General features: G+C 36.4%; 1 protein-coding gene across 1 annotated transcript in view; it reads left to right on the forward strand.

Moving 5' to 3' along the window:
• Positions 1 to 18,088, forward strand: part of IDE (insulin degrading enzyme) — a gene marked incomplete at its 3' end in the record, with an annotated part of 57,956 nt that overhangs the window by 6,866 nt on the left and 33,002 nt on the right. Inside the window, exons 2-10 of the mRNA XM_008643808.2 lie at positions 7,866 to 8,050; positions 9,457 to 9,664; positions 10,543 to 10,712; positions 12,829 to 12,951; positions 14,354 to 14,466; positions 14,882 to 15,044; positions 15,664 to 15,756; positions 16,283 to 16,374; positions 17,990 to 18,070. Of these exons, the coding sequence (XP_008642030.1) occupies positions 7,891 to 8,050; positions 9,457 to 9,664; positions 10,543 to 10,712; positions 12,829 to 12,951; positions 14,354 to 14,466; positions 14,882 to 15,044; positions 15,664 to 15,756; positions 16,283 to 16,374; positions 17,990 to 18,070 (1,203 nt within the window). The remainder of the gene's footprint in view (positions 1 to 7,865; positions 8,051 to 9,456; positions 9,665 to 10,542; positions 10,713 to 12,828; positions 12,952 to 14,353; positions 14,467 to 14,881; positions 15,045 to 15,663; positions 15,757 to 16,282; positions 16,375 to 17,989; positions 18,071 to 18,088) is intronic.

Below are 18,088 nucleotides of genomic sequence, written 5' to 3' on the forward strand. Positions count from 1 at the left end.
CCTGCCTTGTGTCCTGCCCTGCCGCCCGGGAGAGCCCGGGCTGACGTGCTCCGGTGTTTGCAGCTGCACCTCCCTTGACAAAGCAGGCTTGGTCATCAGCCGTGCGGCTTTCGTTGCCCGGGGGCTTGCTTTGTTGTTCTCCTTCCTCCTCAAAAAACCTCTATGAATTGTCGTGTTATTTAACTTGCCATGTCTTCCTAAGGCATAGTCATGGAAACAACAACAACAAAAAAGTTTAAAATCCTTAAGAAGAAACTGCTAACAGTTACCCAAAGTTGATGGCCTCTTCAGTTTCTGACGAGTTGTCTGGCACTGGCATTGTGCGGGGCTTGTTATTGCGTGTTTGTGTTACCAGTGTCACCAGCTCCAGTGGAGAGAGCGCAACTAACCTCGGTCAAGGGAGGAGCGGGCGAGAGGCTTGGCATAGCTCACTTTTAGGGGCAATTTAAACTGCGTAACAACTCGGCAAAGTTTTTCCGGGAAAGGAACTGGGGTGAGGGACAAAGGCTAAGTTGTTGTCTTTCTTTCATTAACACTGTATCTGTTACCTTAGTAGCCAAACCTATTTTTAATACTGCACAAGTAAGAGACGTCAAAAGTAGCATCTTTCCGGTGAAAAAAAGTGAGTTATGATGACTCATACTGTCGGCGCTCGTGTGTCAAAATTCGGGTGCACTGTTACTGTTCATTACTGCTATTTATGCTTCAGAATTGTAAAGGTAATCCACGGTGTATATTAGGAGCTAATGCTTTTCTCAGGCTGTAGTTTCTCCTGCTAGGTTATGCCTCTTTACGCATGTGAATATATACAGTATTCGGACTTAACTTTATATATGTGAGTAGGCCTGTTATGTTTTCATACTGCCTACAACCATGATTTAATCATCCATTTGATTTTAATTGTGAATTAGGATTTACATAAATGATAATGAAATGAGAGCAGGCATAGTTCTTTCATGTGATGATTCTTCTAAGATGTGAAAATAAAGAACCTTTTTTTAGTTACATGTTCCCTGTTTCCATTTCTGTATTTTGTTCATGCTTGAACTTTTTCTTCTCATAACATTTTTAACCTTCATCTCTATGTCAATTAGCAAGGTAATTTCTTAGTTACAACTTATCTCCTTTTCATCTGATGTACAGCATTAAAATTTTCTATTCTAGTTGGAAGTCCCTTGAAGGATTCTTGTTCCTATGTTCCTGCTTTTTTTGCTCGCTTTCTCCTTTCTGTCTTCAGTCACTGTAAGGCTGTGGCTTAATCCTTGGATGAAATGGTACCTTTGGGAATTGATTGAAGTGTCAAGCATATAACATATTTTGCACATGAATACAGAAGCACTCCCCACCCCTGTTAGATCCAGAAGAAAGAGGGAAGGGACGAGAAGTTCATTACCTCCAGTGTTTCGCAGTACTGGAAGGTATTAGGCTCCTAGCTATAGGGGTCATTGGTGGTTATTGTAGAAGTCATTTACTAAAAATGCAGTCAGACCATTTGAGAAATGGCATGTGGGGTTGATATTTTTGATACATTAATTCTATTGTATTAGATACTTTTATAGTAACTTTAGTTACTGATCTTTTAACTGCATAGAAATAAAAAAGTTTTTAATGAAAATCTAGAGAAATTGCTTTAATCAGTTTTGTGTCTGGTTATGTATTTGTATATGCATGATCTGTCAGCGAGTATCTTTGCTTTCAACTTCTATGATGCACATAAGTTGCTCAAATATTCTTATGAGGTAGCACTGTATGTATATAATAAGGTGATTTTTGATGGATCCTGTTTGAAAGTTGCTTCACTACAGCTTTCTATTAAAATCTTACCTTCTGCATCTTGTTTTTAGAATGAGTCAGAACTATAGCTTGCCTGAACAATTGAGATGGGAAAGAATGCTGTAGGGCTGAGAGTTTATTTATAATTTTAACAGTAGAACCAGAATTGAATTGTCCAAAATCATAAAAACTAACCTACAGAATAGGTGAACAGCCAGGACTTCCTTTGTTGAAACACACCACTGACTCTTGTAAACTGCTCGTTGTTATGGGTTTGTTGCTCATGTCAAAGCTCTAGCGTTAGATAAGCAGTTGCTTTTAATGTGGGAATACAGTGCTTTTAATGATTCAGAATTCTAAAATTCTCTCTGTTTTTGTTGCTAGATCAGATTTTCTTGCCAGTTCTCTCATCTTTCTGTGAATTTCTTGTTGTTATGCAGTATAACTGAAGTATTAGTCTCATCTTGTGTTTTGGTTTTTTTTTAATTCAGACCTCACAAGTTTTTCTTTTTGAGGATACAAGACAGATGGTAGCATAAAGCATTAAGTGAGTTGGCTTTACAAAGAGTTTTGAGCAATCTGATGTGCTACTTGCATATAAAATCTATGAAATACACAAAGCACAGCAGTCTCTCCTGTAGCATCTAGTTTTAACATTTCCTGCTGTGTGTGCAGGGCCACGTGCTAGACACCACCACAGTCCTGGGGCTGTGGAGCAAGCCCTGCAACTGTAGGCTGGGTGATGGAGGAAAAATGTCAGGGGGAGAGGAAGAGAGAATGAGAACCACTGGTCTGCAAGTATTCAATGAACAAAGCAATTAATTGAATTAGTGAGTACATTTCTTAAGAAAATGTGTAAAATACGCTTTGAAGCAGTTAGTCACGTAGCACAGAAACTAGTCTGATCAGTCATGTTCTTAACATGCAATTTGAAAATACTGATGCAAGCCAAATTACTACGCCAGATTTGTGAAAATTTTAATGATACTATATTTCAATGACATCTAAAGATTAAAACCAGATAATTTTACTTAACACCCCTCCCTCCCCCTCCCCCTCAGGTCTTCCAAATAATCAAAGGCTTCAACACCCTTTTGGAATTTTGTAAAATATTACAGCTAGGGAATTGCAAGGGGTTGTGTTTGGATGAATTGTTTGGGGCAATTTTTGAGGACACAGGAAAAGTAAGCTCAAGCTATTTAGAGATTAAAAAAAACTTGTTATCCTTTATTGCTCTATGTAAAATCAGACTCTATAAGGTCCTGCCTTTTTGTTTGACTTTTTTACCCAGTGCTTTGGAAACTGTGGAGTGGTCCAGTTAAGGAATGTAGATTTAGGGCAGTAAATTAGCTTTATGGTGTCTTGATTGTATATCCCATCTCTTTTGGCCAGCACATCATTGTACTTCTCAGGCCAGTTACTCAGCTGGGGCCTGATCTTATGTGTGAAAGTACCAGGGCCCTTGTTTTTGCCAAGGTCACACGTGGTATGCTCTTATTAATGCTACTGGTAATTCCTGTACACTGGTGTTACACACCAGTGTTTCTGCTGTCACGTTGGCAGTGAAGCCTGTGGCAGACCAAGTTTTACTGCTGTGATCTAGAAGTTGTAGAAGCTGGACTCTCTGGGAAACAAGAGCAAGGTAGGCATCTGCCCTGGCCACCATCATTAGGAGGGAATTTTCTGAGTCAATTACAGGCTTGGCAAAAAGCTGCAGACTGAGGTTCTGAAAATGCTTTAATTGTAGCGAGACTTTAGAATTTCTTCAAAATGAACTACATAACAAAACCTTATAAATATTCATCATCTTCAAACTTGCCTGATTTGGCATGATTAGTTGTTCTTAATAACTTGGGAGCACTGATTAAATCATTGTGGGTCTTTGTAGTTGGATCTTTTGTGTATGAAGTAGTGTGCTGAATTCCTGATGAGTTTAAAAGTGATAAAACATGTTAACATTTTGAGCAGTTTATCTACTTATGCAGTCTGTCTGCCTGTGCATGCAATCAGAATTATTTAGATCAGTATCAGGAATGTGTTGGGATCTCATACATTCTCTAGCTTCATGACAAGCAAATTCACACAAGATTGATGCTTTATGGATGTTGAATCATGAAGTATTTTAATCTCTAAGTGTCTAAAAGAAGAATTGCTGAACCTGTAACCTGAAAGAGTATGGATAGTCTCCTGAAGAATCTCTTTTGGTAGTGTTCACCTGAATTGATTTAATTTGTTGATTTTTTTTTTTTTTTTTAGAGGTTACTCTTTCACTGCTCCATTTTTATTACATTCTTAGTAACAGAACTTAAAAGTATTTGTCTGATTTTAGAGAAAAATTTTACTGCCTACAGTTTAGTCTAAAAAAATTACGTTTTTATTAAAACATACAGGTGAATGGAAATGTTAGGAGAGTAGGTAGATTCATGATTGTCTTACTGGTAACATGACTGTTACCCATAAAAGACTATTACTATGCCATCAAATTCTACTGCTATCATGAGCAGAAGTAGGTGCAAGAGACAAAGAGAAGGGGTGCAGACCTGTCCAAGAATGCAGATTTACTTGGTTGTTGCAAGGCCATGAGTTTGCAACTGAAGAAGTTCATGGACTCTTCCAGAGTGCTCAGTTCGGTGCTGTCATCCTTGTAAGAGAGGTGAGAAAACTCTGGCTGGTGTTCTGCAGCACTGGGCCGCCTGCCAAAGCACACAGCACTTCTTTTTTTCCACACATTGGCAGCTGGAGAAATCTTCAGGTAAACCAAGATGGATTAGTGAATAACACAGAGAACATGGTACCAATGGTAGCTCCCTTGCAGGGCAGAACAGAGGTTCTCATGCAATTAAGGTTTCACTTCATTCTGGTAAATGATAAGCAATTAGTTGCATAAAAACTTCAAGCAAACAGGAATTTAAAGGGAAATAATAGAAAACAAGCATCAAAATGTGCTGAGATGGTAACTTGCCTTTCATCTGGAGCAGACCTGTGTCTAGCACTTGACTTCAGTATGTGCATACTGTCATGACAAAAAAAATCTTGAGAAGCACTTTGGAGTTTGTGCCTTGGGGGTCATATTTTTATTAGCTAGTCACATTCTTGCATTGAAGCAACCCTCAGGAGTTTCTGTTAATTGGTTTTCAAATATGGTCCTTTAATTGTTCAAACATTGGACTTAGATTTCACTACACAGCCCAATTTTTAATTAAAGTAAGTTTGCTAAAATAACTTTGAGAGATTAAAATAGTGAAGCAGAATCATATATCACTTAATCCCACTCTGTAATATTCAGTTTGCAGGTGAAACCTGGCATCCCCAGAGAGCCTTGCTGGTTCCAAGGGACTGCCTGCCTGGAAATGATTACAAAAGTGGAACCTCAAAGAATAGAATATAATTTCACTAGAAGTGCAGTAATTGAAAATTCGGTGTTGGTTTTAACTGGTACTTTTCCTGTACGAGTGAAGTAATTTTGATGAGGAGGAAGAATATTTCCTATTCATTGAGTAGGGACACTGTTCTTAGTTCAGACATCCCTATTCTTTTTTGCTTTCTACCTATGTCATCTTTCCACCTGTAATTTTTGAGCCAGTGGAAGAATTTTTTCTGCCATGGTAGTGCTTTGTATTGTTCCCGCTATTTTGGCTTTATTAGACATCTTCCTCTGTTGCTTCTGTTTTGTGAAAGTAGTATGGTAATATTTCTTTTAATGTTTTTGTTAGGCTATTAGCTCTGCAGTAAACATAGCAGCTCCTTTGTGGAAGGCTTGCTTTGCTACTGACCAGCAGTATCCAGTGCTCACTGTAATGACAGTACAGCAAGTAGCTATAGTACATGGACTTTAGGACAGCTTCTGGACATGACTTTAGAAATTAAGCTACTTCTCAAAAAATTAAGTACAGAATTTCTGGTTTTCTTACTTTTTTTTTTTTTGCCTGTGGTTAAAAGCAGTTCTGTTGTGAAAAAGTGGTTTGTAGAGTTTTAGGGTTCTGGTGTGAAAGAATGGATTGTGGTATTTTTATAAAGCAATTGCACTTACTTGAAAACTGTGCAGGAAAACAGTCATGGGGGGAATGTTTAGTATTGGGTCTTACAGTTTACTCCTTAAGAAAATGTAATGGTATAAAAGTTCTCTCTAAAGTGTAATTTTTTCTTCTCACTTTTGTATTGTAGTAACACAGCACCAGGAGGAATAGTACTTAAGCAGGAAGGTGTTGGTCTTGTTCTTTTGATGTATTTGCCTTCCAGGAGTATTGCATAGTTGATCAGCCCTTGCTTTTATTTGAGTTGTCTGGTACTACGATTCACTTTGCAGCTAAATAATTGTAGGTAATCATGCAAACCCATTTGAACTTAGAGAATGTTGTATTCATAATGCCCACTGAAATAACAGTGAAGATGGAGATAAAAATTTCAGTCCTTGGTTTGAAGGCTTAATTACTGATTTTGTCCTTTTGGAAATTGTAGGTTTTTCCTGTACTGGAATTTTACTACCAAGCTGGAGGTAGCCTATGAAGGAGGCAGAAGTAGGGAATGATAATAAAATGAAGTGGAGGTGTACAGCTTCACAAGACATCAATTGAAATCTCATAAGATTTCATAGCTGTGTAATTTGATGAATCACGTTGGAAACATGAGTCATCTGAGCAAACAGTAAAGTTCTGTGACTTATAGTGATGTGGTGTAGAAATAACAGGGAGATATCAGATGACAAGGAAATTGTATAACATTTTAAAAAAACCCACAACTTGAATAGTTTGTAGTATATATGTGTCTTCTGACAAGCAACTAGTCTCTTACTGAGATAGAATATTCTAGCTGAAAACCAAGCTATAGGTGTTCATTAGCAGACATGGAATCAGGAGCTTAAGGGACCTCCTTGTTCTCCTGCATACTTAGATTTGTCAATCCAACTTGTGTGCAAGTCAAAAACAATTAGGAACAGTTTTGTTACTGATTTTCATATATGAAAAGTAGTATCTATTCTCACTTCAAAAATTTTACACGATATCTTTAGTAGAGTATTTCTTCTTAAAATTCTGAACTTTGAACATGGAGGCATCTTTTAATCGTTAGTACAGTTTGTATCAGTGCTGTTGATGCAGAGAAACAGAGATGTTGTGGTACTTGGAGTAATCTTTATATTTCAGTGGTATCTGCATTTTTTCAGAGGAAGAAGGCCCATAGATATTCCAAGCAGGATTGGCCTGAGCACAGGGTTAAACTAGTGGATAAATGATCAGTTTAAATGAGAGTGTACACATTTAAATTTAAATTCAGCATTTCAGCTACTGTTTAGTGATTACATTTGACTACACTTTTTTTTTTTAAAGTATTTCATAGTGAGAGAACCATGTTTTACTAGTGGAAATGTTTCCTTCTAAAGTGCATTGAATGGCACATTTTAAAAAGTTACTTCATATTGTTTATAGCTTTTGCTTAGAGACATTCAGATTCTGAATCAGTCACACTTTCTTAGCATTTCAAAATTGTGCCTTTGAAGAAGGGTGTCTTGTAGCATCTGTTAAACTAATGGTAGAGGTTTAAACATGTGAGACAATCTATCCCTGTTTATCGTGGCAGTTCTGCAGTCTTTGTATTTTTATGGCAGTAATGCAAACAGTGTTACCATTTATTGCTTGAGTGTACAAATCCAGTGGTCTGTTAGTAAAATTTTGTTTATCTGACAATCAGAGTTACAGCATTTGTAATATAATCAACAATTTAGATACATTAAATACTTTCCTGAAGTTTGAAAGTATACTTGAGTTAGCAGTGTATGCTTCATTTGATTTAATTTTGATCATAATCAAATAAAGGGATGACGTTTATTAAGTTTGGGTTGTTTAAATTACAGTTAATGTGATACTTGAAGCATTCAGTTAAGTGATGTACATTTTTACATGTTTCTTGCTCTTCAAGGTTTCTTTTTTGTTTTAGCAGCAGTATTTTTCAGAGTCTGAATTTTTGGCAAATTCAGTGAATTTTGCGCATAATAGAACTTCTAGCTGTCAGTATTGCTCTGTATTGTCTAACATAATATTAAGGTTCTAGCAAGGCTTAAGTGAAAATAATAAGAAATTTCTTCTGTTTTCTTTAAGGTTTCAGAAGGAGACAAACAACAAAATGAACAATCCAGCTATTAAGAGAATAACAAATGAAATTATCAAATCACCTGAGGATAAACGAGAATATCGTGGACTGGAATTGGCAAATGGCATTAAAGCTCTTCTCATTAGTGACCCCACCACAGATAAGTCTTCAGCAGCACTTGATGTGCACATAGGTATTCAATTTATGTTGTGTTCATTATGTCATTAATAAAAATGCTTAAAGTTTTGGTATCTTGATGCAAATAAACTGACAGTAGTGGTATGTAGTTGGCAGTGTAGCCTTTTATTGTAGTTTATAGTTTGTTTAATTCTTTGACACATCAAGTTGAAAATTATTAGAGCTAAATGCTCTTATTGTACTCTTGTGTTTACTCAAGTGTAGCTCAGTCAGTTGAAAGACTGCTTTTAACCATTAAGTTTCAGATTTAAGATCTGTGGTGAAAGATCTTTTGTAAGCAGAAAAGGGGCGGGTGTAAGTGCAATTATTTCAGACAGCTCCATCTGTCATGTCAGACTTTTTTTTTCATGCGAAGTTGTTGATGTGTAGAGGTGACAAAATGCTGTAGTGCTAGAGAAGTTGAAGAGGCACTCCCTAACTTCAGTGATGCTTATGTGTGCAAACAGAAATAAGGGAAATAAAAGGGGAAGGCAATTACTTTGTCTCTTTGGAATAATGGAAGCCTTTTATTATATCTGAGGTATTTCTAAAGCTTGTGTAGTTTTTCAGTTGCTTGGAAAGTATAATTCATGTGTGCATAACCTAAACACCCTCTTGCCATTTCTGTAGTTGGGAGCGCTTGCTGCTGTTTGCGTTAGGGCAGAAGTAATAGAGGGACTTAAAAAGCTTCTGGCCCTTTTTGTTACGGGCATGGCTGTCCCACATCATTATCTAGTTCAGAGGATCCCGAATGTGGTTTCATTTAGGTCCTGTGACAGTGATAGCCAACTGCAGCATCCAGTTCCTGCACATGTGCTGGAGGAGATGTATCTGTTGCCTTCATCTCCACTCTCCCACTGCACATTGCTGCACATTCTGAGGCGGGACTGCTGCTCTCAAACTTCTACCTTTCTCTCTTCCATTCTTCCAGATCATTATTTTAATCTGCTTGCCTTCACACCTACTAGCTGGTCATCCATAGCTGCTTGTGTTCAGGCAATTACAGGTTATCACTCGTCCTATAAACAACAGGATAAATAACTCTTTAATTATGGTTGACAATTGCTGCCTCCTAACAGTGCAGTTACTAAAGTCAAAGTATAGATTTCAGAGCAGTGCGATTTGCCAGGTATTTACAGATTATGAGTCATGAATTTCAATTGAAAATAGTCTGTATAAGGAGGTGCAAGCTGATCTGGAGAGGCAATTTGAGACACTAATAGGTTCAGTTACTGATTGTAATGTTTTAAAGTATTGTTTTGAAGATTAAGTTTAGTTGACTGTAGTTGCACAAGTGTCTTCTTACTGCTACAGAATTGATATAATTGCCTGAAGCAACATACTATAATATAAAGCACTTTAAGACTTAATGTTTTAGTATTACTTTTTATGATTGGTTACATAAAATTTTTCCTCTTGCAGGATCCTTGTCTGATCCCCCCAACATTGCTGGGCTTAGTCATTTTTGTGAGCATATGTTGTTCCTGGGAACCAAGAAATATCCAAAAGAGAATGAGTATAGCCAATTTCTAAGTGAGCATGCTGGGAGCTCAAATGCTTTCACGAGTGGTGAACATACCAACTATTACTTTGATGTATCACATGAACATCTAGAAGGTGCACTGGACAGGTAAACACATATTTTTAGTATTTTATTATTAAACACATACTTTTTAATATTTAGTATTTTAGTATAAGTTAGTATACATTTTTGTTACAGAGGTTCTACTTGAAGTTATTAGTGTAGAAGTTTTTTGATAGTTCTAACATGATATTTAAAAAAAGGTAAAAAATACCTTTTGTTAAAACTGATAACCATGTATTTTTCAGTTCAGAAGTCTTACTCAGATTTTTTTCGTCTAGGAGAGTTCTTCATCGAGGCAGAATTTTTGAAGTTTAAATGTTGTGTTTACACTGAATATTTTTGGAAATGTGGGGCACAGAATATGATCACGAATTTACACATTGTGCAAATACTGGGATAGTGCAATCAAATGCTGTGCTTCCCATGGGATCCTTATTGACAGCAAAACAAGGGTGAAGTCTAGAAATATAATAGGATTCTCTTAGCAGAGGGAACTGCTGAAATCTCAGTGTTATTTGGGAGGGGACAGAAATTGAAAGGTGTGTAGTCAGTGAGGTAGAGTGAGTTTTCTCTTTGGCTTCTCCCTGGATGTCTGACAAGACATATTTCATTGGTGAAATTAAGAGCCTCTTGCAGCTAAACCTCAAAACAGGAGAAATTTTCACTGTGGGAATTGTGATACAAGGCCCTTGATTCTCGTAGTACCTTATGTGATGAATATGTTGTTGTTTGCATTTATACACAAAGAACTTGAGAAATAAGGATACTGAATCAGTGTCAAAACTGTTAGAGAATTTGTAAGTTCTGCATTAAAAAATAATCTGTTCAGCTGTTTTCAGGAGGTACCAAGCACCAAGCTTTATACTTTTCTGTTACAATTTATGTACAGTACTCTTGACTTGAATTAATTTTTTTCTCTTTAGATTTGCCCAGTTTTTTCTGTGCCCTCTGTTTGATGAAAGTTGCAAAGATAGGGAAGTGAATGCTGTCGATTCTGAGCATGAGAAGAATCTAATGAATGATGCCTGGAGGTTGTTTCAGTTGGAGAAGGCTACTGGAAATCCCAATCATCCCTTCAGTAAATTTGGAACAGGTTTGTCAGAATATAATTATCTATCCAGTGGAGTTCTGTGTAACCTACATAGTATTATTGTTTATATAGAATTGCTAAAGACAGACTGAAACAATTCTCCTATTTTCCTCTCCATACATGTTTATTTTGGCGCTTTATGACATTTTTCACATCATAGACCAAACAGAGCTAGACAAAAGCATAGGAAAAAGAGTGGTCCAAGACTTGGAGTACAACGATGAAGCAACCTTTATGATTCTGATAATTGCTGCAGTGAGTGCTGTTTTCCAATTACTGGATTTGTCATAATTTGGTACTGTTAAGTCTTTGTGCATAACAAAGTGAATGAATTGTATTTAAATTGTTGTTAGTCATATGCTTTTTGTTAACTAATACTGCATTTAGACTAGATGACAGTGGCTAGGTCAAATCAGAAAGATCAGCAAAACATCATGAAAATTACTGAGTAGGAATATAGAAACAAAATCTGAACCATAGAGCACAAGAGGAGGAGACAGAGTGATCTTGGCCAAATCCCAGTCTTACGGCTGTATTTTTTTTATTGTTCAGGCTTAATTATTCACAGAACGCTTAGTAACAATTGAGAATATACACCCTAAAACCTCAATTCAAAAAGCATAAAAGTTAAGATACCATAGTTCTGGGCAAAACCACAGATGTTTGATGCTTTGGTAGAAGTTTAAATGTTGGGTGGTTTTTTTAATAGGCATTATTTTCTATGTGAATTTATTTTTGAAACTGTTAAAGTTACAGGACTGTGCTGTTTTTGAGCATAATGTGCTCAAAAAAAAGTGTTTCGTGGATGGGTCAGTTTGCTCGATGAATAATTGACTCAAATATTGAGTATAGTAGGAGGATGGGAGAGCAGATAATGGGCTTTAAGGGAGTGGTTTCTTCCTCTGTCTCAAGAAAGACAAGAATACCTTTACATCTGTTGATGGTGGGCATAGTTGTGGGTCTGGTAGCCACCTGCCACAAGAGCAGGTATTGCTCTGTTAACCAGTAAAGAGAGGCTGGCTGTAAAAGTGCAACTGTAACTCCATTCTCCAAACAGGTAGATTTTAAAATAAAGCCTTGGGAACTGTGCATTAGTAGGCAGGTGTTCAGAGTACATTCTGTAATGTCTGCTACTGAAGACATTATTTAATTTTTATGTAGCACACAGAAAACATAAGTGGAAATTGCAGAAATAGTATTGTGCAGTTTAAGAATGTTGTGTAGCTCACAGAAGTGAAATGTTTTCTTGGGGAGAATACCTAAAATGTGCTCAAATTCAACAGCAGTAGTCATATTCTCTTCTCCTTAGATTAGATTCTGATTCTGAGATTAAATTACAGCACACAGCCTTCCAGTAGATGTGACTTTGCAGAAGTAGAGCTCAGCTTTGATGGTTTCTATTTACCCAAAGAGTTGACAGCTGCGATGCATTTGGCATCCTTATTGTTTCCTTTTGGTCAGCTGGGAGGTTAATCTCGCAGAATACAGGAATTACTCCATTTGATGCTTCAGGTCACTCCTCATTGCTGTGCACCCTGTTTGGTCAGCAAACCTTCCATTATTCCTCGTCTGTCCATAGGAACAAATGCAGCTTCCAGGTTTCTTTTTAAGGGTGTGCATTTGTGCCCAGATATCCTTCACTGATCTCCCTGAATTAATGCTTATGATGGTGATTCTTCTCCATCATTACCCTCAGTGTCAAGTAATTTTCCCAGCTCTTCTGCACTGGCTAGTGTCCATTTTCCTACATCTGCAGTCTTCTGACTGTTGCTTCCTAATGTACTCCAGTACTGTAACAGCACAGTTACTGAACTGAAGCTTTAACTCTATGTTATTTTATTTTATCTTATGTATTGATGCTGTGGGAGTGAACAGAGTAGAGTGTCTAGAACTTTGCCATTTAATTTGTCTGCAAATGGTGAGGAGTATAGGCAAAATATTTAAAACATAAGACACTATTGATCCAATTTTCTTATTATGCATATTGATTATTTTTAGAATTACTGTCCATCCAAAGGAAAGCAGACTGATGAATTTATATATTTCTTTTTGATCTGTAAGTTCATAAACATTAAATACTGTTAAACATAAAATATTGTTAATTGGTTTTATGTTACAGGGAACAAATTCACTCTGGAAACTAGACCAACCAAAGAAGGAATAGATGTAAGGCAAGAGCTACTGAAGTTCCATTCTACTTATTATTCATCAAATTTAATGGCCATTTGTGTCTTAGGAAGAGGTGAGTTTTGTTGTGTTGGTTAAGACTTTATGTATATACTTGAAAAAAAAAAAGGAGGTTCCAACTGCTTAGAACCTTCCACAGTTGAGATGATACTTTATATGGTTTTGCCAAAAGCTTAATAAGTGTGTTGAAAACTGTTTGCTCTTTGTAAATGTGCTGGCAGACTGGTATTTTTATGGTGTTTCACAGTAATGCTTGGATGGTGAATATGAATGGAAGAAAATGAATTTTTTATCTAATCAAAAGCAAAATTCACTGAGGAATTTTACATGGAAACTTTTTCAGTAAGAATCACCTTGGCAACTGTGAATCTGTGCTAAAGAAAACTGTCACTGCAAGATTAAATGAATGTATATTTTGCTGATATGCATGAAAATTAGTCGTTTTTAATAGAATAACATGCAGTTCACAAAATTGTAATATATAGTGGACCCTCTTGGCTTGCATTATTTTGTTAGTTGTTTTCCCCAGCACAGTTCAGTTAGTGTAGTGTAGGAGCATGCATATATTGAGCAGGAAAGATTCTACTTTTTCAATCTAACTGGGATTGTTTCGGTAACAAGGTAACTGCTTATAGAAATCTTTCAAGGATTAAGGCTGTACTTTGAGATATCCAAGAAACGGATGTTTTGTTTCTTCCAGTAACCACCCTTGAAAGACATTCACTAAAAAATTGTCAGATGAATCTTTTTTATCTTATGCTCACTTTGAGAAGTGCTCCAAAAAGCATTTCTTGAGGCAGATAGCAATTTTGAAGGCAGAATTTCAACAGAAAGGCTATAGGTCAGTTTAGGTGAGTTAATGCACATTGTCACATTCTTTCTGCAAAAGGTCTGCTCTCATTCTTGCGAAGTACTGCAGTCACAGACTGAAATTAGAATGGATGTAAAATTAGAAGTGCTTGAACAGGTCGCAGGTGTGTGTGTGTGTGTTGGGTGCTAGGGACATACCTGGCTCACAGTGTACCTGAAGTACTGGACATGAACTGAGGCTAAAGCAAATTCAAGCTTTGGCAAAGATACTTTCACTCTAGAAAATTTGCAGCTGTAATTCCATGTCCCTTAAACTTTTTTGGAATGTTTATTTTTGTAGGTGTTTGATACCTGATGTACCTTTCAGTTCTAGCTTAGATTAGTCTGTAAAACATAAAGAAAGATATATTTTCAGTTACAGGGTTTATTTTAATCATGATTGAAGCTTTCCTTTAATAAGCATGGTGCTTCTAGCATGTTACATTTCAAAATTCAAATATGAATATTTATTTCCGTACTAGAATTAAAAATCATAACATCATTAAAACTGCCTTTCTGTATAATTCATGGCTCTCCCAAGCAATATTAAAAAAAAGTTTGTCGGAATCTTCCTATAATGACTGGTTTTTTTCTGATGTTTATTCTAGAATCCTTGGATGAGCTGACTTGCTTAGTGGTAAAGTTATTTTCAGAAGTAGAGAATAAAAATGTCCCTATACCCGAGTTTCCTGAACATCCTTTCCAAGAAGAGCATCTCCGGGTATGTATAGAGATACATCTTCCATCCCGGGTGTATATTTTAAATGGTTTTTTTTTTATGTTTCAGTATTACATTTTGCACTTCACTACTCTTTTATCAATGTCCCTGTTAAATTCTATGTTTCTTTATTCATTTTCCACCTACTTTTCCATGCTGAATATAGTTTTGTATAGTTTATAGTAGAGGTTGCACATTTGGTTGCAGTTGTAAGCAACTGTGAGATCATTAATTTTTTTTGTTTGTACCATGAATGGCTGAAGTGTTGCCCTATGTTTTAGATACCTTTATTTTTGAGATTTGGGAGATGTGTTTGTAATGTGTGTGTGTGAAGGGAACATGATACATGCTCCTGAGATGAATCTAATAGATGAGTTTCCCTTTGTTCATGGGTCTTCTTGTTTGTTTTTCCCCTCAGCAACTTTATAAAGTGGTACCCATTAAGGACATTAGAAATCTTTATGTCACATTTCCTATACCAGACCTTCAAAAGTACTATAAATCAAACCCTGGTCATTACCTTGGCCATCTGATTGGGCATGAAGGCCCGGGGAGTCTTTTATCAGAGCTTAAAGCCAAAGGTAAGTCCTTTGAGGGTAGAGAATTGAAAAATATTTGATCACACAGTTATTTAAAGTTTAATCATGTTTCACTTGAGATAGACTCCTATGTGTTAAAAGCCTTAATCTGTTTGAGTAATCTGAACAATTTTGTGCTTTATTTTTGTTTCTGCAGCAGGTAGGAATAAATAGGTAACAGTCACTCAGGCTGCTGAGGCTATTATTTCTTGGACTCCCCTCTATGTGCCTTATTTAGAGAGTTACACGAACTTTAACGTAATGATCTTGTCTCTATTTTGTCACTAACTTGGAGACTACTGTCAGGTCCCTTAATGTCTGGAAGATTACAAGGGTGTACCTTTCGCTGTTTTACTTTTGTATCATTCTGTTCAAAACAGAAGTAAATTATCCAGTAATCAAATGATCTTGAGTTTGTTACATCACTCAGAATACAAAATTGGATAGATCTGACTTGTGTTATGTTTAACTTGCACTGTTGCAGTAGGCATGAAGGAAGTAAAGGAAAACATGTAAATGAATCAAAATGGGTTTTCAAAAATGATGTTGCTGAAGCATGCAAAAAGTTGCATAAATTATTTTAGATTTGTTTATGTAATATAGTTTCTTTTTAATGACATAGGATGGGTAAATACTCTTGTTGGAGGCCAGAAGGAAGGTGCTAGAGGTTTCATGTTTTTCATCATTAATGTGGACTTGACAGAAGAAGGACTTTGTAAGTGAAGCACCATCTGTATTCCATGTTATTGCTGATCTGATGGTTTTGTGTTTGTATCTGAAGAGACTAATTGTGATTGTAGCTTAAAAGGCAATTTATTTTAGTGAACTTCTTATTCTGTGTTTAGTTCCTCTAAGTATGCTAGCACACTTCGCCTAACATAAGAAATCAACTTACTTAAGGTTATATTAAGTTATTTAATTAAATACTTTATTTAAATTTCTTTAAAGGAAGAGCTGTTAACACCTTTGTGTGCTACTTATTCATACTATTTAGATGCAAGTTAAATTATATTGAAAATCAGTATCTTCATGTAAAGACATGTTCAGTGCAATTCTTGGAATTAGCTGGGGACATAAGCACCTTAAATTCATGTTTGGGAAAAGCAAGTTTAACTTTGGTGGGATTGCAGATGTACTTAAAGATCTTGATGTGTCGAAGTGTAATTAAAAATAAAACCATTTTTGTGTTCCTTAAATTTCTTCTCTGTGCAGAACTGAGTGAATTATTTTTTTCTTTTCAGTGCATGTTGAAGATATTATTTTGCACATGTTTCAATATATTCAAAAACTACGTACAGAAGGACCTCAAGAATGGGTTTTCCAAGAGTGCAAGGTAAGTAATTGGGGCTGTACCATATGTGGTGGTTGTATTTTTACAAACTCTTTTTTATCATTAGATTATTTGACTTTGTAAGTAGCATTTAATAATCACGTGGTAATTAAGTTTATTAATTTTTAAGATGCAATGACACAAATGACAAGTACATTCAGAATACATTGTCTTAACATGGGTGTGAAATGCTCTCATAGAGCTGGGAGTTACTATAGCATAATGGAGGTGAAGGAAGAAGGATCTTACTCTGTCCACAAGGATTTTACATAACTTCCCTTAGTCTTCACTGAAGAAGGGGGGAAAACATTTACTGTTGAGGAGTAACATTGAATTGGAAATTGAAATGGCTGTTATTCTACCCCTCCCTTCTTTTGTGTGTCAAATTGTATCGTTAAGATTGTAATGGCAATAGACATTTAATCTGCTGTTTGTTGCCACCACCTTTTTGGAAAATCAACTAAAGGCTTTTCATGAAGTACTTTGGCAGTACATGTCAGTTTTTGCTGAACTGTTCATGCTTCTTTCAAGGCTGGGTAGTTCTGTGTGCACAGAGCAAAAATGTAAAGTGTCCTATCAGGTAGCACTGCTCTTCTCAGTGTCAGTGTGAAACAAACCCAGTGTTATTTCTATATATAGTGTCATTGGTTCAGTACATACGCTTGGGTAAAGATTTCTTGTTCCATCTTAGTGTTATTTGATCAAAACTGTTGATCAAAACTGTTGAGTCTCTCCAAAGTAGAAGTTCTGCAGCTGGGTTAGCTTTATTTCCTACACTTTAACACTGTATACCTGTGAAAGTAGTCTCAAGTCTTGTTATCCTCTGCTAAAAGTCCCGTGGATTTGTTTCACTGACAGAGTAAGCAAATACAAGGTTTGATCAAGGTAGTTTAATTCTTCTGTCTTATCCCTCTGTCTTTCCCTTGCTCCTCTTCTCTCCACCCCAGCACTCCCGAGACTGTGGGGTGAGTCAGAGAGCTGGCAAACTAGTATGAAAAGAATCTTTTTGAGTTTACTTTCAGCTGAACTGTTGAATGAATCAGTTTATCTGCATGGTTTCATGGAAGGATGGACCGTCCTTTTCACTGGCTTTAAAGTCTTCAATCTCTTTAATTCACCCTTGCCATTGTATCCTGAGAATGTTGTGTTCTATTTCTGTGGCTGAGACAGCAAAAAGAGACACACTTTTTCTGTCTCTAAACTTACTCTTGGCTGACTGAACAAAAGCAAGGAAAAAGGACGAGAGAGGCTTCGATTTGCTAACTTACGACAAACATTGCGCTGGAACACTGTGTACTGGTTGTATCAGAGTTGGTGTGTTTTCAAATTATCAGGAAATTTAAATATATGAGAGGTGGGGCAGATCTCTTACTATGAAAAGTACTTACACGACTTGTATAACACTTGACATTATGAGACTATCACAAATTGGTTGTGAATTTGATGCAACTTGAATATTACTGAAAACTTGTGTTAGGTACTTGTCTAACTGCTATGACATGGATACAGCAAAAGTACTTCCTTTTCTTTCATTATAAAAAGGAATTAAGTAGCCAGTAATTATTCTTAAAATAGGCTTTAATTTATACTCTTTGATCATTTGTACATTGTTTTCTAGGATCTAAATGCTGTGGCATTCAGGTTTAAAGATAAGGAGCGACCACGAGGTTACACTTCAAAGCTTGGAGGAATGTTGCATGTAAGTGGAGGAGGTTGT

Source organism: Corvus brachyrhynchos, unplaced genomic scaffold (assembly GCF_000691975.1).
Source record: "Corvus brachyrhynchos isolate BGI_N302 unplaced genomic scaffold, ASM69197v1 scaffold61, whole genome shotgun sequence".
In the NCBI taxonomy this organism is placed as follows: Eukaryota; Metazoa; Chordata; class Aves; order Passeriformes; family Corvidae; genus Corvus; species Corvus brachyrhynchos.